The sequence below is a fragment of the Lolium rigidum genome, chromosome 2 (genome assembly GCF_022539505.1).
Source record: "Lolium rigidum isolate FL_2022 chromosome 2, APGP_CSIRO_Lrig_0.1, whole genome shotgun sequence".
NCBI classification, from domain to species: Eukaryota; Viridiplantae; Streptophyta; class Magnoliopsida; order Poales; family Poaceae; genus Lolium; species Lolium rigidum.
The window spans coordinates 36,698,694-36,721,607 of NC_061509.1; the positions used below are offsets into that span (position 1 = coordinate 36,698,694).

Sequence of the window (22,914 nt, forward strand, 5' to 3'; positions counted from 1 at the left end):
ATCCTATGCTGCAATTAACTACTGTACAATTTTTTGGACACTGAATTATGCCATCCGATTCACTGAATAAAGTACATCCCTGCTTCTCCACAACGTTGCTTTGTGTAATCAGTTCCTTTAGGAGCAACCAATCATTCAGATGAACTAAATTATTTAGCATTTTCTATCCAAGACTCTTGGTTCAGCCAATATTACTAGGAGTAGATATCACACATGTGAAAATTTATTGCAGTAAACTAGATGCTAGCAAATTGTAAAATTTCTCTCACAATTTTGCATTAAGCTAGATGTCACCGTACAAGCATATTGCAACCAAGCTAGATTCTTACATGATATTTGTGCGACGAACTATTAAATTCAATCTCCGCTACAATATATCATCTACCACTTTCTAAATCTAGTGCCATCAGACTTCCGTGCTGTCCAGTGCTAGAAGGGTCATAGTGTGATGAGTTCTCAAGCAAACATTCAGTTTCCTTGCTAGGATTCTGAATCAATTGTTTTTTCCAGGAGCTTCGTATTGACTTCAACTTCTCAGCGACTTCTGTCATTAATGGCCGTTCGTCCCCCCTCATATTCAAGCAACGCTTTGCCAGTTGAGCAACTTCTTGGAGCAGCTCTGTTTCAAACTGCAGTATATTATTGTCCAAGATGAACTGAAGTCCGTTCTGTTTCATTGCCAGAAGGAAAGTTGATGCGAGGTTTTTCTTTTCTCCAGCACTATCCGAATAAACTGCAAACTTCATCGTAATTAGCTCTAGGAGCACAACTCCAAAACTATAAACATCACTCTTCTCTGTTAGTTGACGCTCTTGCAAGTATTCAGGGTCCAGATAACCTATGGTTCCCTGTACCAGTGTCATAAACTGTATTTCATCCGTAGTAAGCATTATCGATGCTCCGAAGTCAGTCACTTTTGCCGTGTAGTTGTCGCCTAAGAGAATATTTGGAGATTTTACATCTCCATGAACTATGGGAGGATATGCTGATGAGTGCAGATATGCTAGTGCTTCTGCAGATTCCTGAGCTATCCTGAGACGAGCGTCCGGTGAAATAGGCAGCCTTCTGTTTTTACCATGTAGCAGCTCGAATAGGGTGCCATTTGGGATGCATTCGTAGACCAACATTGGAACTTCCACTTCTAAGCAACAGCCTAGAAGCTTTACCACATTCCTGTGGTTTATCTGCGAAAGTATAATCATTTCTTGCACAAACTCATCTTTTTGGACCATGTTCATAACCTTTGAGCGCTTTATGGCTACTACTCTGCTGTCTTTGAGAATTCCCTTGTAAACAGTTCCATGGCCTCCTCTTCCTAGTTCTCTGCTCGAGTCAAAATTGTTTGTTGCGTTCTCTAGTTCTTCCTGTGTGAATATTCTCACTGTATCAACTTGTTTAGACCTGATTTTCTCATATAATAGCAGACCCCCATTTTGCTTGAAGAATGTCTCCTTTTCTTTTTTTAGCTTTCTCTTCTGACATTCAATGAGCAGCGCAGAAGTGCAGATAAGGAGAAGCATAGCACATGCTGAAATACCTGCGAAGAATAACATTCTTTCAGTAATTGAGTTACTGTGCATCTAGCTTAATTTGCCTATAAGACTTTATTCTTCCAGTCACTAGAAGATTTTGGTTGAGGCGCAAATGTAAAGGCGGAAAAACCTCAACTGCTTTCTTTAGAAGATAAGGAGCACTACTACTTATAATAGTTTTACCATTCATTACCTTTGAACAGATAATTAAGTTACTTTGTCTTCTGTTCCTTAATGAAAAATGTGGGCAATGTGATGGGTAATTTACATATGATCTGCATAGAAGTCAATAGGACATATGCAAGTATTGCTTATATGACAGCCCAAGAGGCTGCCTTTTGTATCTTTGTTTATCTGTTTTCCATTGTCATCACTTCAACTAATACAGATGATTGAGTTGTTGGTGGTGAGTGCTGACTACTGTTAGAGAGATAATGTTGTTGCATTAGGACTCTGTGTATTTGCTTTGGTATCTCCATTTCGCACTCTATCTCATACTACATATACCTTGTTGGTTAAATACTCCTGGGTGTAGTTACACCCATGTATTATATACTACCATACGGAACTATTTATGATACTTTATCGGTTTGAGTATGTTGCTACGTTATATCTAAGATATTTCAAACCAAGTTTGGTGAAAAAAATGCAAGTGAACCCATAATTTGCACTATATATCCGAAATACATGCATATTTATACTAAGAAAGAGCATGTGTAAATAATATACATACTACCTACAAAGTAGTATATGTACTACCAAAATAGACTTATACTTCATACTACATGTAGATACTTTTCGGTATGATAGATACTCTTTAGATTGTGAGAAGACACATGGGTGTAACTACACCGGTGTAGTATGAATATGTCCATATGAGTTTTTAATTCCTTAGGCATGATGCGTCAGTATATTGGTTAATGATAATTGTTAGTGCTTGACATATTTTGTAAGGTTGCTTTGATATGTTTATTCGTGCAAAGTTTGAGTTCTTGTTGTAAAGTATGAACAACCAATTGCATATGAATATACCAAAACTCGCATTGTTTTGCTTTTATGACAAGAACTTGGTATCATTTATCTGTGATCTTTTTCGACTTTTGTGCTCCATTTCATTGAAAAGACGGAAGAGTTTTACAATCCTCCTAGGAGGCATGGTACAAGAAAAAATACAGGTGACTTACGGTATACATGGCATCTGGTTACTGTTTAACTGTTTATTTACCATCAGCATCTTTTAAATTATGTACAAGACTACAATTTAAGGTTCTGCACCTTATCTCCATTCCGACTGCGGTGCAAACTTCTAGGGTAATGTAGGATGACTGTCCTAATATGCATACTCTATAATTAAGAGTGAAAAGTGTTATTTCCTATTTGTTTGTGCATGGGTCTGAGTTTAGATTTCTGGAATTAATGTCAGTAATGCCTTACTGTATGCTACTCCAATTACACTTACTGAAATAGTTTGAGTATATGAAGATTACCTATGAACATTTTTGTTAATCTAGCTCTTTCTGAAACTGCAATTGGTTTGCAGGTCTCTCTCTTTGGATCTATACTTTGAGTCCCAGATTTGCATGAACAACTGTAGTCCCCATTCGTATTACTGCAGGTTCCATAGCAAGGATACTGATCTGGTAAACTACACTCATCGATATCTGCAAACAACATGCAGCAATAGAGAAACAACTGAATACCAACACACAGGTAACTTAAGATGAACTGAAAAGAAGAAGTTGAGTTACTTTAACTGACCTTGGCATCCTTCTTCCAGGTATGGGTTGCCTGCAAAACCATCGTTGCAGGTGCAGAGATATCCTGTAGCATTTGGTGACATGACGCAATGGCCATTCTTGCTGATGCAGGCATACGATGAAATGTTCTTCACTGCCTCGTCGCATTGTTCATGTCCAGCAACCCAGTCAAGCACAGTAGGGACCCCGTCGCTGAACTTCTCTGTGAATCTGCTGCCCTCGAGATAGGAAGCCTCGAACCTGAACCAATCCTGCTCAGCGACAAAGGCGTAGCTGCATGGATTGAAGCCACGCACCCCAGAGTTGTCGAACCTATCATCGAATGTTACGTTGGAGGAGCTGAGGTTCGGTGCAATGGATGTCTGGCAACAGCCCATCCCGGAGCAGTGCCCACTCTGATCCACGCTTTGCGTGTCCGCGCACATGGAGAAACACCCAGCTCCGACATTGTGCTCGTTAAAGCCTCCCAGAAATGCAAGGGTGTTGCATCCAACTGCTGTTAATTTGTTTGCCTTGGTGGAGATTGTAAAGAAATCAGCAGTACCTGATGAGGCCCATCCATCCGTATTGTTGCTATTGCTGTAGAAGCACTTGGAGGCGATCAGGGTGCTGACTCGGGCCTGTCCTCCTACCAGGCTGATGTTGTAGATCTCCATTTGGCTGCTTGAATTCCCCATGAAAACACGATTGTACTCACATGAAACATCAAACCCTTGACTGTAGAAGCAACCTTGACCGATGCCGAATGGGTATGGGATGGTGAGGTTGCCGCATGTTTCTCTGCATCCAGGTTTCCCCATCCCGGACGCTCTGCTGCTCTTGATGCTTGCTAGCAGCAGGGTAGCTGCAAAGATTTGCCATGGTAAGGCTCTCGCCATCTCCCTGTGTATTTCTGCCTCCTATTCTGTTTGTCCTATGATCCAGCTCTCCTTTGTGTTCTGCTTATATTGCAAAAAAGATGTGCACTAGTTGGTCCTACACGGCATTCTTTTGTCCAATCACGGTGTAGACACGGTCAGAAAAATTGGCTTCAGGGCATGCACTAGCTTGTCCATTGTGTTTGTCCTAGTATGATCCAGCTCTCCTTTGTTATGCTTATATTGCAAAAAAAGATGTGCATTAGTTGGTCCTACATGCCTTTCTTTTGTCCAATCACGGTGTAGACACGGTCAAAACACTACAGGAAAATCAGGCGCTGCCGTGCAGCATATCATTGCCGTGAGGCACCGCACGGCAAAGAATTCTTTGCCGTGCGCCGCAAGAGGCACGCACGGCAAAGAATATGTGCACGGCAAAGTTACAGGGTGGCGCACGGCAAAGATAAAGAGCACGGCAACCTCACCCATGCCGCACGGCAACGTTCACTCGCACGGCAAAGTTCCTCAAACACGCACGGCAAAGAAACCATGACGGCAAAGCCAACGGAGGCCGCACGGCAAAGAAGCTGTGCTCGGCAAAGGACCGGGACATTGCCGTGGGCTTCCCTTTGCCGTGCGGCCAGATAAAATGCACGGCAAAGACGCCTTTGCCGTACACTCCTTCTTTGCCGTGCGCCATACTTCATTTTATTTGTTTTTCTTTCTATTTTATTTACATCTAATACTTATATTTATTTTTTTATTAGTTTTACTTTTTGATGACTATTTATTAGTGTTACTTAAGACAATGTGCAATACAAAATTAGTCTCCATGCTCATCCCCCACAAATATCGGGGTTCCGGTGCTCCGGCGGCCGTCCCCCTCCTTCCCCCAAAACAGCGGGACGGCGGGTCTACCCCCGTTGATTTCTCCGCGCGAGGGTGCACAATGTACTTTTTCATTCTCTTAGGTTTGTTAGGGTAGGTTTTAGGTCCAGTTGCAAGTTTTGGTTGCATTTCGGTGCTCGGGGGTCATTCCCCCCTAAAAACGGCTGTCTGTGGGCCCCGGATGGTCTACCCCCTAGATTTCTCCGCGCGAGGTTCCACCAATATACCTTTTCATAGGTTTAGGTTTGTTTAGTCCATGGACATATGGAAAACCATGTGTGGCACCCTTTGGCACAGTCTAGCCCCCGATATACCCGCGGCGGGACACTTCGGCGTACACGTCCGGGAATGCGTTAAGTGTTATCGCCCGAAGGTGAGGAATGTCGGACCGGGGATCCATGCCATGCACCATTTTGTGAATCACACCTTGCATCACACTTTGACACATAGCATAGGTCCACATGCAAGGTTTGGTGGGGTTCCGGTGCTCCGGCGGTCGTTATCCCCCTCCTTCCCCCAAAACAGCGGAACGTGTGCCCCGGTGGGTCTACCCCCTAGATTTCTCCGCGCGAGGGTGCACCAATGTAACTTTTCATTCCTTTATGTTTGTTTAGTACATATACACATGGAGAACCAAAGATTGGGACCCTTTGGCACATATACCAGCGGCTAGAGCCATTATCACACGATCGACGGTGTGCCGGTCTACTTGGTTAGGGTTAGGTGTAGGGTTAGGGCTAGGGTTTAGGGGCTAGGGCTAGGGTTTAGGTTAAAGGGTAAGTATTTATGGTTAGGTTTAGGTTTAGGGTTGAAGGTTAGGGTTAGGGTTTATGATGCATGGTTACGCGGCTCCGGCGTCGTGGTTTAGGGATTTAGAGGGGTTTAGGGCTCGAAGCCTCCCCGAGTTTAGGGTTTAGGGTTTAGGGGAGCTACTTTTGCACCATTAGACCTTGCACCACACTTTGGAACATATCATAGGTCCACATGCAAGGTTTGGTGGGGTTCCGGTGCTCCGGCGGTCGTTATCCCCCTCCTCCCCCAAAACAGCGGAACGCGTGCCCGGCGGGTCTACCCCCTAGATTTCTCCGCGCGAGGGTGCACCAATGTAACTTTTCATAGGTTTAGGTTTGTTTAGTCCATGGACATATGGAAAACCATGTGTGGCACCCTTTGGCACAGTCTAGCCCCCGATATACCCGCGGCGGGACACTTCGGCGTACACGTCCGGGGAATACGTTAAGTGTTATCGCCCGAAGGTGAGGAATGTCAGACCGGGGATCCATGCCATGCACCATTTTTTGAATCACACCTTGCATCACACTTTGACACATAGAATAGGTCCACATGCAAGGTTTGGTGGGGTTCCGGTGCTCCGGCGGTCGTTATCCCCCTCCTCCCCCAAAACAGTGGAACGTGTGCCCGGCGGGTCTACCCCCTAGATTTCTCCGCGCGAGGGTGCACCAATGTAACTTTTCATTCTTTTAGGTTTGTTTAGTACATATACACATGGAGAACCAAAGATTGGGACCCTTTGGCACATATACCGGCGGCTAGAGCCATTATCACACGATCGACGGTGTGCACTGGTCTCTTGGTTAGGGTTAGGTGTAGGGTTAGGGCTAGGGTTTAGGGGCTAGGGCTAGGGTTTAGGTTAAAGGGTAAGTATTTATGGTTAGGTTTAGGTTTAGGGTTTAGGGTTAGGGTTAGGGTTTATGATGCATGGTTACGCGGCTCCGGCGTCGTGGTTTAGGGATTTAGAGGGGTTTAGGGCTCGAAGCCTCCCCGGTTTAGGGTTTAGGGTTTAGGGGAGCTACTTTTGCACCATTAGACCTTGCACCACACTTTGGAACATATCATAGGTCCACATGCAAGGTTTGGTGGGGTTCCGGTGCTCCGGCGGTCGTTATCCCCCTCCTCCCCCAAAACAGGCGGAACGCGTGCCCCGGCGGGTCTACCCCCCTAGCTAGATTTCTCCGCGCGAGGGTGCACCAATGTAACTTTTCATAGGTTTAGGTTTGTTTAGTCCATGGACATATGGAAAACCATGTGTGGCACCCTTTGGCACAGTCTAGCCCCCGATATACCCGCGGCGGGACACTTCGGCGTACACGTCCGGGAATCCGTTAAGTGTTATCGCCCGAAGGTGAGGAATGTCGGACCGGGGATCCATGCCATGCACCATTTTGTGAATCACACCTTGCATCACACTTTGACACATAGAATAGGTCCACATGCAAGGTTTGGTGGGGTTCCGGTGCTCCGGCGGTCGTTATCCCCCTCCTCCCCCAAAACGGCGGAACGCGTGCCCGGCGGGTCTACCCCCTAGATTTCTCCGCGCAGGGTGCACCAATGTAACTTTTCATAGGTTTAGGTTTGTTTAGTCCATGGACATATGGAAAACCATGTGTGGCACCCTTTGGCACAGTCTAGCCCCCGATATACCCGCGGCGGGACACTTCGGCGTACACGTCCGGGAATGCGGTAAGTGTTATCGCCCGAAGGTGAGGAATGTCGGACCGGGGATCCATGCCATGCACCATTTTGTGAATCACACCTTGCATCACACTTTGACACATAGCATAGGTCCACATGCAAGGTTTGGTGGGGTTCCGGTGCTCCGGCGGTCGTTATCCCCCTCCTCCCCCCAAAACAGCGGAACGTGTGCCCCGGCGGGTCTACCCCCCTAGATTTCTCCGCGCGAGGGTGCACCAATGTAACTTTTCATTCCTTTATGTTTGTTTAGTACATATACACATGGAGAACCAAAGATTGGGACCCTTTGGCACATATACCAGCAGCTAGAGCCATTATCACACGATCGACGGTGTGCACGGTCTCTTGGTTAGGGTTAGGTGTAGGGTTAGGGCTAGGGTTTAGGGGCTAGGGCTAGGGTTTAGGTTAAAGGGTAAGTATTTATGGTTAGGTTTAGGTTTAGGGTTTAGGGTTAGGGTTAGGGTTTATGATGCATGGTTACTGCAGCTCGGCGTCGTGGTTTAGGGATTTAGAGGGGTTTAGGGCTCGAAGCCTCCCCGGTTTAGGGTTTAGGGTTTAGGGGAGCTACTTTTGCACCATTAGACCTTGCACCACACTTTGGAACATATCATAGGTCCACATGCAAGGTTTGGTGGGGTTCCGGTGCTCCGGCGGTCGTTATCCCCCTCCTCCCCCAAAACAGCGGAACGCGTGCCCGGCGGGTCTACCCCCTAGATTTCTCCGCGCGAGGTTCCACCAATGTAACTTTTCATAGGTTTAGGTTTGTTTAGTCCATGGACATATGGAAAACCATGTGTGGCACCCTTTGGCACAGTCTAGCCCCCGATATACCCGCGGCGGGACACTTCAGCGTACACGTCCGGGGAATGCGGTAAGTGTTATCGCCCGAAGGTGAGGAATGTCGGACCGGGGATCCATGCCATGCACCATTTTGTGAATCACACCTTGCATCACACTTTGACACATAGCATAGGTCCACATGCAAGGTTTGGTGGGGTTCCGGTGCTCGGCGGTCGTTATCCCCCTCCTTCCCCCAAAACAGTGGAACGTGTGCCCCAGCGGGTCTACCCCCTAGATTTCTCCGCGAGGGTGCACCAATGTAACTTTTCATTCCTTTATGTTTGTTTAGTACATATACACATGGAGAACCAAAGATTGGGACCCTTTGGCACATATACCAGCAGCTAGAGCCATTATCACACGATCGACGGTGTGCACTGGTCTCTTGGTTAGGGTTAGGTGTAGGGTTAGGGCTAGGGTTTAGGGGCTAGGGCTAGGGTTTAGGTTAAAGGGTAAGTATTTATGGTTAGGTTTAGGTTTAGGGTTTAGGGTTAGGGTTAGGGTTTATGATGCATGGTTCTGCGACTCCGGCGTCGTGGTTTAGGGATTTAGAGGGGTTTAGGGCTCGAAGCCTCCCCGAGTTTAGGGTTTAGGGTTTAGGGGAGCTACTTTTGCACCATTAGACCTTGCACCACACTTTGGAACATATCATAGGTCCACATGCAAGGTTTGGTGGGGTTCCGGTGCTCCGGCGGTCGTTATCCCCCTCCTCCCCCAAAGCAGCGGAACGTGTGCCCCGGCGGGTCTACCCCCCTAGATTTCTCCGCGCGAGGGTGCACCAATGTAACTTTTCATTCCCTTAGGTTATGATTTAGGGTTAGGGTAAGGTTTAGGGTTAAGGGTTATGGTTAGGGATTTCGGGTTGATCTGCAACTCCCGCGTTAGCAATTGAAGTTGCGTCTACCCCCTTGATTTTTCCGCGTGAGGTGAACCGGATTGAATCACATATTTATTGAAAAGCATGGGACATATATTATTACATAATACACATTTTGAAAAAACAAGTTTAATATAATTTTTAAATAAAACTTAATGTTATCGATAATTAAAATGGTAAAAATAAAAAATTCTTTGCCGTGCGTGAGCCCACGGCAAAGAACTTCTACCGCACGGCAAAGGAAACTTTGCGCACGGCAAAGGCCTAGCCGCACGGCAAAGGTTATTTGCGCACGGCAAAGTCTTTGCCGCACGGCAAAGCGCCCTGCCGCACGGCAAAGGCCTGCGCACGGCAAAGGCTTTTCACTTAACCCTAAAACGCATCGATCCGACCGGGTGTTCCCGGCCGGATCGAGCACGCGCCCCCACCTGCCTCCTCCCACGCGCCAAGCGCCGCCGCCCCACCTCCTGCTCTCCTCGCCCCTCCGGCCGGCCGCCGTCGCCAGCCCCCACCGCCCACGCAGCCGCCGCTGCTGGCCCCACCCGCCCACGCGGCCGCCGGCCGCTCGCCCCTCCGCCCACGCGGCCGCCGGCTGCGGCCCCTCCGGCCGGCCGCCGTCGCCGGCCCCCACCGCCCACGCGGCAGGCCGCCGTCGCCCACCTCCTGCTCCTCTACCCCTCCGGTCAGCCGCCACCGCCTGGGCCGCCCCTTCCCTGCCCTGCCTCCCGCGTCGAGCCGCCCTGCCTCCCGCTCCTCTGCCCCTCGAGCCGCCCTGCCCTGCCTCCCGCGTCGGCTGCGGCCTGCCCGCCTCCGATCCCGCATCGCTGCTCAATTAAGGTTAGCAATTTTTCTATCTCTTACTTTTTTGTTCTAGTCGGTACATGCAAAGAAATATATAAAGTATACAAACAATCGGTAGCGCGCAATAGCAATCGGTAGCAAATGAGTAGATGCAAAGAATCGGTGACAATGCCAATCGGTTGCAATTCCGTAGATGCAAATGCAACAGCGGTGAGGATCTCTTGGCCGCAATAACGGAAAGCTCTTCGAGGCATTGGAGGTGAAGCGAGATAGTAATCTGGAGGTGAAGCGAGATAATATTTTAGTGTTTAGTATAAATTAGAAATAGGAATTTAGCTTTGAAAAAGGTGTTTATGATACGGATATGTTAAAACTAGCCCCATATGGCAAAAATAAGATAATGTGCCGGAAGGAAATTCTTTATGGTGAAGTAATATTGTTATACCACTATTGTAAAAAATTCTTGTTCACTTGCATGACTATTTTTCTCGTTATGCGAGCGATGCTTCGAGGTGGACACGAGGGCGGCGTCGCGGGGGTGTTTGACGGGGCGTTTCGGATCTTCTTCGACGATTCTCTCAGAGGGTCGTTGGTCTTCTTCGCCGGCTGTCGGTCACGCTTCGAGGGTGAGAATCCGTTCGCCTCTCTTGTACCTAGGTTTTTTCTTTATGTCTAGATCACCAAGTACGTCGCGATACCTAGGCGTCTCTTCCCGACCGTAAGGGTTACGCGGATAAATATGCATTAGTGGTCTCGCATATTATGAACCGTAACTCTTACGGCATTTATCGGGACAGCCGGCGGATGCGTAGTTGGGTACGTTCTCCGTGCTCTACCCCGATCCGAGACGGGATTTCGGTAGCGCCTCCCCGTTGTTCTCCGGATGCACACCCCTCTCGGCTTTTTGCCGAGACGTGTATCGGGAGAGCAGCGGGAGGTGCTGCCGAAATCTGTCTCGGATCGAGGCAGAGCTGGGAGAACGTACTCAATCTACGGATCCGGCGGCTGCTAGGAGCCCACCTAGTAGAGTTTCGAGGTTGATGCACGCGTAAAATAAATAAATATATGATGCATTTATTTCCTATTTGATATATAAATGCTATGTTCGTCTGTTTTGTTGCTGATTAGAGGATGGATAATCGTGGGCTGGATGTACGATGGCGAGAATCGGTCGGTGCAACTATCTCGATGAATGGGGAGAAAAGACCGAGCGGTTTGTGGATAGGGCGTTTGCCATCCCTAGCGGACCTATAAGTGTTTGGTGCCCTTGTAGTAAGTGCGCTAACCGAAAGGCACGGGACAAGGAAACTATGAGTATGCACCTGATCAAGTTTGGGTTCACACCGTCCTACGGGATTTGGACTTACCATGGAGAAAAGGCAAAGAAACGTGCTAGGAAGGAGGTGCGGCAGATTCAACCTAGGGGGAATATGACACTTGGTTTTGATAGGTGCTTAGAAAACTTGGCTAATGGTAATGTGCCTGAAAGCTCTCATGTAGAGGTGGAGACACCTCGGGATGCGGAGACAAGTGAGGACCCGGAGGAAAACACAAAGGAGTACTATGAGGCTCTGTTTGCTTCGCGAAACCCCTACATGAAAATACGAGAGGTTACCCAACTAGATGCCATCGCTCGCCTTATGGCCTTGAAGTGCCATAGGAACTTGTGCGGAGATGGGTTCGATGAACTTACGGTCATCGTAGGCAGCCTTACGCCGAAAGGGCACCTCTTGCCGCAAAACTTCTACTATTCGACCAAATTGCTCGGTGACCTTAAGATGTCATCTCAGCGGATACACGCTTGTCCAAAGGGATGCATGCTATTCGGAGAGGAGCACGGCTGACACAAATTATTGCATCAAATGCAATTCCTCTAGGTACTTTGAGGTAGACCGCAATGGTGATGGTCGGAAGAGGCGGACCACGGTTGCCAAGAATATCCTCCGCTATCTTCCGGTTCTACCGAGGATCCGGCGGCTCTTCATGACCGAGGATACTGCCCGGCGGATGAGGTGGGCCGTGGAAGGAAACGAGATACACCGACAAGATGATACATCCGTCGGATGATGCTGCATGGAAGAACTTTGTGAAGAAATTTCCCTGCGAGCGAGGTGACCCGAGGAGCGTAGCGGTTGCGATATCAGGCGATGGGTTCAATCCATATGGTATGTCGGCTGCGGTATACGGTTGTTGGCCGGTGTTTGTTATTCCCATGAACCTCCCCACGGCGTACGCATGAGATCGAGAGAACATGTTTGTGTCGATGATAATCCCGGGGCCCAAATACCGGGCAAGAACATGAATGTGTACACTGGAACCGCTGGTGGATGACTTGGTTCGTGGCTGGGAAGGTCGCGGGATCCGAACATATGACGCATCAAAGAAGGAGTACTTCGATATGTATGTGTGGTACCACACGTCCCTGCATGACCTGCCGGCCACGTGCTTTGTTACGCGGGTGGTGTACACATGGGAAGTGGCCTTGCCCACGGTGCGGACGAGCCGTGACTTTCTTCGGCTAAACAAGGGAGGCAAGTATTCATGCTTTGATGAAGCTCGACGGTTCCTTGAGCGGAGGCATGCATACGGGAGTGATGTAAAGAGTTTCAAGAAAGGCCGTGTTGTCCGTGGCCCGAAGCCAATTCCGAAGGCCGGAACGGAAATCAAGGCCGAGTTAGATGCTCTTCAGCCTAGCCACGATGGGAATGGTTTCTTAGGATATGGGGAGACACACCAATGGACTCACAAGCCGTGCTTATGGAAGCTCCCTTACTTTGAGTTTCTCGAGCTCCCGCATAACATTGATGTAATGCACACCGAGAAGAATATCGGTGAAGCCATTTGGAGCACGATTGTGGACAGCGAGAAGACGAAGGATAACATAAAGGCTCGAATTGATCAAGAAAGGTGGTGTGATAGGCCGGAGTTGAACATGCAGCCACCTAATGGTGCCAAAAAAACTTGGACTAAGCCACACGCTCCGTTACGCCTCACAAAGGCCCAAAAAGGGAGGTCTTCCAATGGATGAAGGACTCCTTGTTTTTCCCCGATGGGTTCGCAGCCAAGCTGGATGAGGGGCACTGAACATTGAAACGGCTGCGAGTACAAGGACTGAAGAGTCATGACTACCACATATGGCTTGAGCGGATAATGCCGGTGATGATTCGAGGCTATGTCCACGAGAAGACTTGGCGAGTGCTAGCGAGGTTGAGTTTTTCTTCCGCCGGATTTGTGCTAGGGAGTTAGACACTAAAGTGATTGAGAAGGCTGGATGAAGAGGCACCCGTGTTGCTTTGCGATGCGGAGAAGATCTTTCCTCCGGGGTTTTTTAATCCGATGCAACACATGATCCTGCACCTCGCGGAGGAGTGCTTAAAGGGGGCCCGAATTGGGGCCGTTGGCGGTTTGGTCCCGAGAGAGAAACACAAAAGCTTCGTCAAATGACTGGCAATAAATGCAAGATCGAAGCATCCATAGCCGAGGCAGTCCTGAACGTGGAGGTGGCAAACTTCACCACTAAGCACTATGATCCCAACATTCCCACAAAGCACAACCCGGTCCTCCGTTACAATGCCGCCAACAATGAAGAAGTACCCAAGCTTAGCATCTTCGTGGGGCTTGGTGGCAAGTCAAGTGGCTCGAAGCCGTACGGAACGGACCTACCGAGCGGACCTTGATCCACTCGTATGTCTTAAACACCATGGTCGAAGTGAAGCCGTACATCGAGTAAGTGCGAACCATTTAATTATTCGCAAACGTTCACTCGTATGTTCGTGGCTAACTCTTCCTCTTTTCATCGGTATAGGAAATTCAAGGCTATACATTGGAAGAATACCCACGGGGAGCCTACCCGGAAGAATCCAAGCAAATTTTCGATAAGGGAGGCGGTTTCGGTTTCGGTAGCTGGTTTTGTAATTTGGTACTATTCTATCCAAATTAGCTAGCACTTCCTACATTTATCGGTCATTTCTCGTTCTAAACTTCTTGTGCTAAACTTGTAGGCAAGAACTGACAAAGAGATGAAGTCGAGCTAAGAAAAATTGCTAGGGGCTTTGACCATTCCGTAGAAGCGTTCAACTCCTATGACGTGAACGGGTATCGCTTCCGAGACCCATCAATACACAACAAGCCGGCCCAACGCGAAGACAATAAATAGTGGGGTGGTATGTCAAGGTGATGATGGGCTCCATTACTATGGAAGAGTCGAGGGTATATACGAGCTGAATTACGGGTTTCACAAAGGGCTAAATCCCGTCGTCTTCAAATGCCATTGGTTTGACCCACGTCGGGTGAGACGGGATCCTGAAATTGGGTTGGTCGAAGTTGAAAGGAACTCCGTTTATAAGGGAGAGGATGTGTACATCTTGGCAACCCGGGCCTTTCAAGTATTCTATCTCCCGTACGCGTGCGAAACCCGACAAAACGTCTACATGGATGGGATGTTGTGATGACGGTGCCTTCACGCAATAGGCCGCCCCCGCCAAACAAGGACGATTACCGCCGCGTAGACCCCTCGGCAAGGAGTGTCGAGTTTTATCGGGAAGAAGGGCTCCCCGGCCATTTCACAATCGGCTTGCCGACTATCGATGACATGGTCGTAGACGATGAACAAGAAGACGCGGGCATGGATGGAGACAATGCGAGAAGATGAAGATGAGGATGTCCGTGCCCGGAAGACCTGAGTTTGCTCGAGGCGTTCAAAGCGAGGGATTGACCTCGATGCGGATGGACCACCTCCGGGTTTCATTGATGATTATTGGTTCGCCGAGCCGATGACGATGAGGAGACACGCGGTCCAATCACGGATGGCGACACGGAGCTACTGATCTATGTAGTAGTAATTGTGAGGCTAGCCTATTTGTAATAACTCCGTGTAATAGAGATTGTCTAGCTAGGTTATTTGTAAGAACTCCGTGCTATGTTTGAGAGAACTCTATGGTAGCTATTTGTTGCTTCCACTAATTAATTAATGTTCATCCTTTTGCATTATTTGTTGCTTTCATTAATGTTCATCTACTTATATTTACTGTTGCTTTCACTAATATTTATCTCTTTACAATATTGCGTACTAATAAACCACTCTCTTCATTTGTGTTTGCGAGGTGATTGAAGCATGGCGCCAAAAAAAGGGGTGGCGGTCTTAAAAAGAAGCTCAAGGACTTGGTAGGTGTAGGGACTTCGAGGCAGGGCCGAGCTACTACCCCCCCTCCTAGCCCCCCTCCTGCCGCTCCCACAGGGCGGCCGCGTAGGAAGAATGCGACGCGGGTACTCACTCCTAGTCCTAGCCCCCCTCCCGCGGCCGATGATGATGACGAGGAGGAGGACCGGGAGCACCACGGGGGTGGGGAGGACCAGGGAGGAGGAGGTGGGTGGGGAGGACCGAGGAGGAGGAGGGGGTGGGGAGGACCGAGGAGGAGGAGGGGGATGAGGACGACCTCTCGGAGGATGAGGGGTTGGGGAACTTAGTGTTCGATCCTGATCCAAGCCTAGAGTGGTGTGAGCCGGAGGATTACCGATGCGTTCCGGCTTTGGAGAGGCTGAGGCCACGTGATAGGAAGCCATATCGGCGTGGGATAACACAGCTCCCCTCGGCGAAGAGCTGGCGCTACGAGGCACGTTGTTCTTGTGCCCTATGGAAGGAGGTACATGTTATTTTTTGGCATTTCGTTATCGCAATTTTGTCATTATCAAAATTATTATCACATACATATTGATGTTGTCGTTTCATGGTGCAGCTCGTTCCGGTTTGAAGACCCGACGCAGAGACCGCCACGTGGGTACTCGAACATCCTTGGGGGCCTACTTAGATTTTATTTCCACGGGATAGTCGATCTCCCTGCCGGTGGCTGCGACGTAGCTTGGAGGTGGGCGCACTACGGCCTCGCGGAAGATCCTCTTGGCCGCGGCACCGCGCGGATTTGGTTGTTGCCAAATTCAGGGTACGTGACTTTTGACTTCTTACCATTCATACACTCTCCTTGGTTCACAATAATTGCACTAATGCCCCTTGTTTTACCTATGTTGCAGAAATTCTTCAAGAGGGCCGAGGGCAAGGAGAATGCGTGCGATGATGTCCTACACCGGCTTGCAAGGAAGAGGGTGAGCGGCATGCACTACGAGGCACGTGTTCAATGCGTCCGCGACTGGCACGCCGACCGCTTCGTCCACATGAGTAAGGAGGACGCTCGCGACACGCTCATGCGGCCGTGGCGGTACTTGCGGGTATTTGCATTTATGTGTTATTGATTTCTTTATCGCCATGTAGTTTATTTTACCATAATGGGTTTATCTTGTGCATGTAGAACCCTCCTCGGTACGTCGGCAACGACGATAGGTGCTTTCGTGCGATGGTCATGTGGTGGACATGCCCCCGGTACCTCAAGAAGCACGAGGAGGGCAAGAAGAAGCGGGCGAGAGATGCGAGGTGGATCGCATATCCAAGGCAGCATCCCCATCTCTCTTCACCTGCGAAGGAGGTGAGCAAATTAATGGTTCCTTCATTCTTTGAATTCATGTTATATATTTGTTAACTCTCCAAGGGTGTGTCACTTCACTGAATTACATGTTCTCTTTTGCGGGAAGTCGGGACGGGAGCGAAGCCTAACGTCTTTGCCGTGCTAAAGAAGATGAAGCAAAGGAAGACGCCTGATCTCGAGACGGGGTCCGTGTGGGTTAACCCGCAATCCGAGACCCGGTGCACGTCGTATGTCTCCAAGTTCAAGCAGAAGTACGGCGAGGAGGCCAATCCGGAGGCCGAGGACTTTGACCACGAGGTCGCGGTGCTTGCGGGAGAAGGCTTGAAGCATGGCCGCCTATGGTTTGGTGACGGGTGCGTCGACCCGGCGAGGGTTCCCTCTCTCCGCCGGATCCGTCGTGGTCGTAAGAGCGGCCAGCCTGAGGTAGAGCCCCGGCCACGGGCTTCGGATCTAGGCTGTCGAGCGGTTACGGGTATGTTCTTCCTCGGGTCTCTACATTTCCTTTACATGCTTTCCATTGAAATGTTAATGACATCGCGGCAACACAACGTAGGAGGAGATGGCAGCGAAGGAGCAGGCGGCCCGGGAGCACGCACGGAACATGGAGCGGACGATTGCGGAGTACCGGCGGCGGCGAGACACGGATGATGCGGCGAGATGCAACGACGGCGGCGGATGATGCGGCGGCAGCGAGGCACGGATGAGCTGGCCGATGAGCCATACGGCTCTGTCTACTCCACCGGGGAGTCTTCCTCCTCCACCTTACTCCATGTGGATGCCGCCACCGCCCACTCGGACCCGGGGACACCTATCACCGTCAACAACATGAACATCATCCGGAGCATGAACCGCGGTGAGTCCTCTTGTGCCCAACCCGCTACTTGTTCAAGTGTTCAATATGCAAATGCAAATGTTCATTCCATCAACATGCTTATAGATTATATGTCACAAGGCAATGACGATGAGGCCGGCGGAAGCGGAGGAGGACAAGGTTGATGGCATGGTCTTCGTGCACTCGTCGTCGTTGTAATGCATTGTTCGCACTTGTTATGGATTGTTCGCACTTGTTATGGATTGTAATAATGGACATTGCACTTGTTATGCATGAACTATGTGTGCTCGATGTATTTGTGGTGTTGTTGATGTGTTTGGTGATGCTATGGTGAATATATATGTTGTATATGTTATATATTTGTGAAATGCAATATTTGAACTGCGGGGATAAATGAAAAACAGCAAAAAAATGAAAAAATCAGGCCCCTTTGCCGTGTGTGTGCACACGGCAAAGGACATTTGGTCACTTTGCCGTGCGCACACGCACGGCAAAGCGCCACGTGGCGCAAGCCTGTGCTCCTGGGAGGCGCTGGGTGTGCCTGGAGGAGGCTTTGCCGTGCTTGGGAAGAGCGAGGGCGCACGGCAAAGAAGTTTGCACGGCGAGAGACTAGGCTCACGGCGGAGACTAGGCGCACGGCAGCGAGGTAGACGCACGGCGAGAGAAGTTGGCACGGCAGAGACTAGGCGCACGGCGGAGACTTGTCGCACGGCAGCGAACTAGACGCACGGCAGTGATTTGTCGCACGGCAGCATAGTAGACGCACGGCAACGTTTTGCCGCACGGGAAACGCGTGGGCTCACGGCAAAGCTCAGGACGCACGGCAAAGACGTTGCCGTGCAGACTACCCGAAGCGCACGGCAATGACATCGTTGCCGTCGGTAGCGTTGCCGAGCGCTCGTTGCCGTGCGTCCACGCACGGCAAAGACTTTGCCGGGCGTATAGGCCCCTTTGCCGTGCGATTTGTCGCACGGCAACGTCTTGTTTTCCCGTAGTGAAAAAGTGGTTTCAGGGAGGGTATGCACTAGCTTGTCCATTCTGCAACCAAATGTGAGACCGTGACTTTTTATTGGTAGTTTTGTTTCAGCCAGTTTGTGAATCTAACTTACTCCAAGATTTTCTTATCAAATAAACTCCAAGATTTTTAAATAGATACCAATCCTATTCCTAGGCTTGGAATTCTTTCCTACAAATTGGAGCATTAAATTTTACACATTTTTGAATCTTAAAAATTCCTCATATGATCACACTCGACAACTGTAGCCAAAAGTAATATGCTTAATGCAGGATGCCACTCTAGTAAATTGCTCTCTGTTGCATAAAATAAAATGAAGTTCCCAGCTGGTTATGATCACAGCTCACTAGTGCGCTGAAATTAGTGTCATGCTTAGGCAGAAAAGCAAGTCTGCACTTACATTAGCACATGTTTAGATGCTAGACATAGATCGCTTTGCCCCTGCTTTAATATAAAGCGAAAAGGAGGCTCCTTGAGAAACAGGGCCACGCGTTTAGATGTTGATATGATGGCTACAACGGTGGAATTCTCCCCTTCTCAGTAATCTATTTGTTTGCCCAGTTGGCCTTTCCTGAAAGCATCTCACCACCTACCAGAATAACTGATGATCACATTCTTTAATGAAATGCCACATCTGTATAACTGGTCCTTTTTTATTTAATGGAAGCAGTGTAGTGGCAATTGGTAGGCTCCAGCCCCAAGATTGGCAGACTCTTCTATCCTGAATTCCTGATGCATGGTCAGCATGGATGAACTGCATTATTGCTGTATTTAGTATCATCACCAGTAACTAAAACTAGCCGGTTAAGTTTAATGTCGTGTTGCTGCAGGTGAACAAGCCGGGAAATGTACTTGGTGACACAGGGCCAAGACAGTGAGTGGTACATGAAAGGAACGAAGGTGAACTGATTTTCCATCAGTGTTAGTATAGAGTGGCCACTGAGATTAAGGGATAGGATTATTCCATAGATCCCTGGACTAAATTCTGCCATCTCGATCGACTTGGATGCAAGCATACATTATCACCACAGGCTGGTCCTTATACGAGGTTGCCGCATGTTTCTCTGCATACAGTCTTCGCCATCCTGGCTGCGCTACCTCTTGATGCTTGATAGCAGTAAGGTGACTTCAAAGATAAGCCATAGTAAGACTCCTGCCATCTCCCTTTGTGTATTTCTGTCGAGTGAGGACTTTCAGAGCAGGTGCTCCTTGCCCACCCGTAGCTGCACCGTGCATCCGTTCATGGCTGCCTGGAGCTCGTGAGCAGGCTGACAACTTAATGAGATTCGTTAACGGTGGCCGGGGCCCGGGAGAGCGTCAAGTTTTAATCCAGACGGGTCTTGTACGTAGGTCACTGTTCTCCTGATATGCATCCAGTGTCTGTGACTCACCACCCAGCTACATATTCAGATTTCGTCTCTATACATTACAACCTGATCGGCCCGTGACTCGACCAAAGAATTCAGATTTTTCATATATAAGTGGAAACCAGCAACAACTATGCGGCCTTGTCATGCCCAAAGCTGCTTTATCGATCAGCGCGTGCATGCGTATAAAAGATGACATGACAAGTGCATGCAAAAGTATCAACAGTTTCTTTTAGACATCACACGCTGCGTGCTTGGAACTACTCTAAATTTTGACGGCATGCGTCCTCTGTACGTACACAAGATTTGGGTTCCCTGCCCCTCTGTACACAGGTTCAGTCTACTGTTCACTCGAACTGAAAGAAATCGAGCACACCTTCTCCCGACTCTTTTGTCACTAAATTAATTGTGAAAACTTGACTATCATGAATTATTGATTCGTTACTTTTTTTTTACACGGACAATTAATTAATGGGTCGTGAACCCACCGACTGTGTTTTTGAGTTTACACTAAAAGCAAGATACGAGGGTGTAAAATAGAGACACTACGTTGATCCACATCATCAGAATTATTTTAACCGTTAGATCAGTAATTTTAACGGACAATATTCAAAGATTTTACGTATAAGAATATATTTTATGGAAACACACGGTATGCCATGTCACGTTTAACGCGTCAGCCCAATACATGTTTAAGTTTGCTAGGTAAGAGTTTAGGCCCACACCATGTAGTTTACGGAAATAAGGACATGAAATACGATCAACCCAGATCTACGATTCTATTCCAATTTGATATGAGTATCTAGAGAGACATTTTTAAAAAAATTCCAAAATGATACTTTGAACTCTTCAAAAAAATTAGCCGTAAAATATATGGCTAGATATATGTATCCAGACTTTACTCTAGAAATTTCATTTCAAAACACGTTATATTTTGGAACATATAAAAAGACAAATTTCTAACAAAAAAATACATATTTTACTCCTATATATAGTCAACATTTTTTTAAACACAAAACAAAACGAGTTTTCTACCAAATATTTGCATGAATATATGGAGCATGTATACGTATCCCTGAAATAAATTTTTGAAATTTTAAAAATTCAAAAGTACAATTTTCATTTTGTTTTCTCAAAGAAGGCACCAGTGTGCCTCGGTGCACCAAATCTGCGTCCATGTCAAAGTCGCCACAGAATATTTCTAACATGGAAGATAAAAGAAATATGTCCTGATAAATTTCTTTGTCCCTTAATTTGTATTTAGGTATGCTCTAGCATGTTGATATCATAAAACTATGTATCAACCTCAACCCTAGAATTAGCAATTTCGATTTTGAGACAACATAAAACAAAGGGTAAAAATGTATAGATTAAAAGGGCTAAGATTTTACTCATGGATGAGAGAAAAACAACGACAATCACACCTCTATTGTGTCCGCATCTCTTGTGTTCATATCGTAGCGAAGTTAGCAATCCTTTTATGGTGATTGACAATCACTGAGACACCCTGCAAGGGAAGGAAACATAAGAAATTTCTTATATATTGTGTTTTCTTGCACACTCATGTGGTGTGGCGGTCTTTTTATGGCAACCAGCGAAATACCCGAGTACCTATGATGAAAATTTCTCATGTTTCCTTAGCTTGCATGTTCTAGCGGTGCGGTGGAAAAGATGCATGGTATCTTTGTACTTTTCCCCAGACCTCCGCCCATCCAGATGTGAAAGGTGAGCGTCCAAATGTTCATACGCACGCCTCTGCTCATCTAGATGTGAAAAGTGAGCGTGCAAGTGTTCCTACGCACGCATCTGCCCGTCTAGAAGTGAAAGATGAGCGTCCAAGTGTTCGTGCGCACGTCCGTGCCGTGCGATTCGCTTAGCATCAGCGTTCCCGTCGATTTCAAGTCAACGAGCTGGAATGGAAGCATAGATATACATAGTTTATAACACGATTTGAGTACATAAATGCTATGATCTGATAAAAATCCATATATTTGAAGAGATGAAGTTTAGCATACTTTTTTTTTGGCTCATCACACACGAAGTGAGAGATTACAAGTCTCATATAAAATGTTATTTTTGATTCTTTAAAGTATAAATTTCATGCTTATAATTGGCAAAAGAAACTAAAAAAATGACTAGATCAACATATTAATTACCTTCGACATATTTGCTCCACTATGATTAAGATATACTTGGCTAATTATTAGACTGGAACATGGCCCATATAAACTGAAGAATTTTATTTTCAAAAGTGAAAGATGAGAGGTCACCATCTTAATGTAGTCGACACACATCCTGGATGATGCGCCCTATAGTATGCTCCTGAATTTAGATAGGGAAAACAACAAAGCTTGGTTCTTATTGTGATCTTAAGTGTGGCAATTAGTTTCTGAAGCAACTAGGAGCTAATGGTTTACTGGATAGTTGCTGGAGTGCTGGACCATTGGAGAGTCATTTTAAGATTAATATGCTCATGTATTTGATTTCATGGAGATTCATATTTTGTGGTTATGATTCTACCCTTACTAATATGATAAGTTATGGGCACATGAGATACTATATTAGCATAAAATGCCAGTTAGTTGGCACCCGTTGTGGCCCAAAAACACTTCTTATTATTCTCTTTTATTATTTCCTAATAACATATTAATATTTATCAAAAATAACGATAGAATTCATGTGCCTAAAATATAGTGTATTTGTTTGCAATAGTAGGCTGAATGAGAAAAAAAACAAATGCAAAGATAAATAATCCCTCCGTTCCCAAAAACAAAGTTGCTCAAGTTTTTCTAAATACGGTTATATCTAGAAATATTTTTAGCGTGTAGATACATTCGTATCTAGAAAAAGGTAAGCATTTTTTTTGTAACGGAGGGAGTAACACTTTTGGTTAAAATAAAAATGATGCCCTCACATTTGCGAGGGCCACCTTGCTACTTACTTTAAACTTAGCTAATCAAATTGTTTTTGTTAAAAATATTGGGGTACACCCAAATCCCCCCCATGGTTGACGCAAATATCTGATAATTTTGGACACAAATATGCCACAAAAGCATTATCCAGTGTAGCTGAAATTCATTATGTCTAGTCAGAATTACTGGTGCTCTAGGGCACTTTGGTAGGGGCGTATTTTGGATGTGCCTCGAAAGGCTCCATTTCAGGGGCACGTGTAATAAGTG

The 22,914-nt window shown here is 47.3% G+C and overlaps 1 protein-coding gene and 1 long non-coding RNA gene across 2 annotated transcripts; one reads left to right on the forward strand and one right to left on the reverse strand.

The window, feature by feature from the left end:
• Nucleotides 1–278: 278 nt before the first annotated feature.
• LOC124691577 (putative wall-associated receptor kinase-like 16) lies at nucleotides 279–4,324 on the reverse strand. Its single transcript, XM_047224868.1, has 3 exons — nucleotides 3,291–4,324; nucleotides 3,020–3,193; nucleotides 279–1,537 (listed from the first exon to the last, which is right to left on the reverse strand). Exons 1-3 carry the CDS (start codon nucleotides 4,165–4,167, stop codon nucleotides 378–380), a joined length of 2,211 nt encoding a protein of 736 aa, XP_047080824.1. The 5' UTR covers nucleotides 4,168–4,324; the 3' UTR covers nucleotides 279–377.
• Nucleotides 2,968–19,468, forward strand: LOC124691578. The gene is made up of 3 exons (XR_006998999.1): nucleotides 2,968–3,242; nucleotides 3,310–4,151; nucleotides 19,199–19,468. It is a non-coding gene; the product is annotated as an uncharacterized LOC124691578 (long non-coding RNA).
• The last annotated feature ends 3,446 nt before the right edge of the window (nucleotides 19,469–22,914 follow it).

What these genes read in the sequence shown, in the direction of transcription:
- LOC124691577 (XM_047224868.1), bottom strand. Translation starts at nt 4,167, where the DNA reads ATGGCGAGAGCCTTACCATGGCAAATCTTTGCAGCTACCCTGCTGCTA. An exon ending in CCTGGAAGAAGGATGCCAAG is followed by an intron (nt 3,194 to 3,290) that starts GTCAGTTAAAGT and finishes TGTTGTTTGCAG; the next exon opens with ATATCGATGAGTGTAGTTTA. An exon ending in ATTAACAAAAATGTTCATAG is followed by an intron (nt 1,538 to 3,019) that starts GTAATCTTCATA and finishes TATTCTTCGCAG; the next exon opens with GTATTTCAGCATGTGCTATG.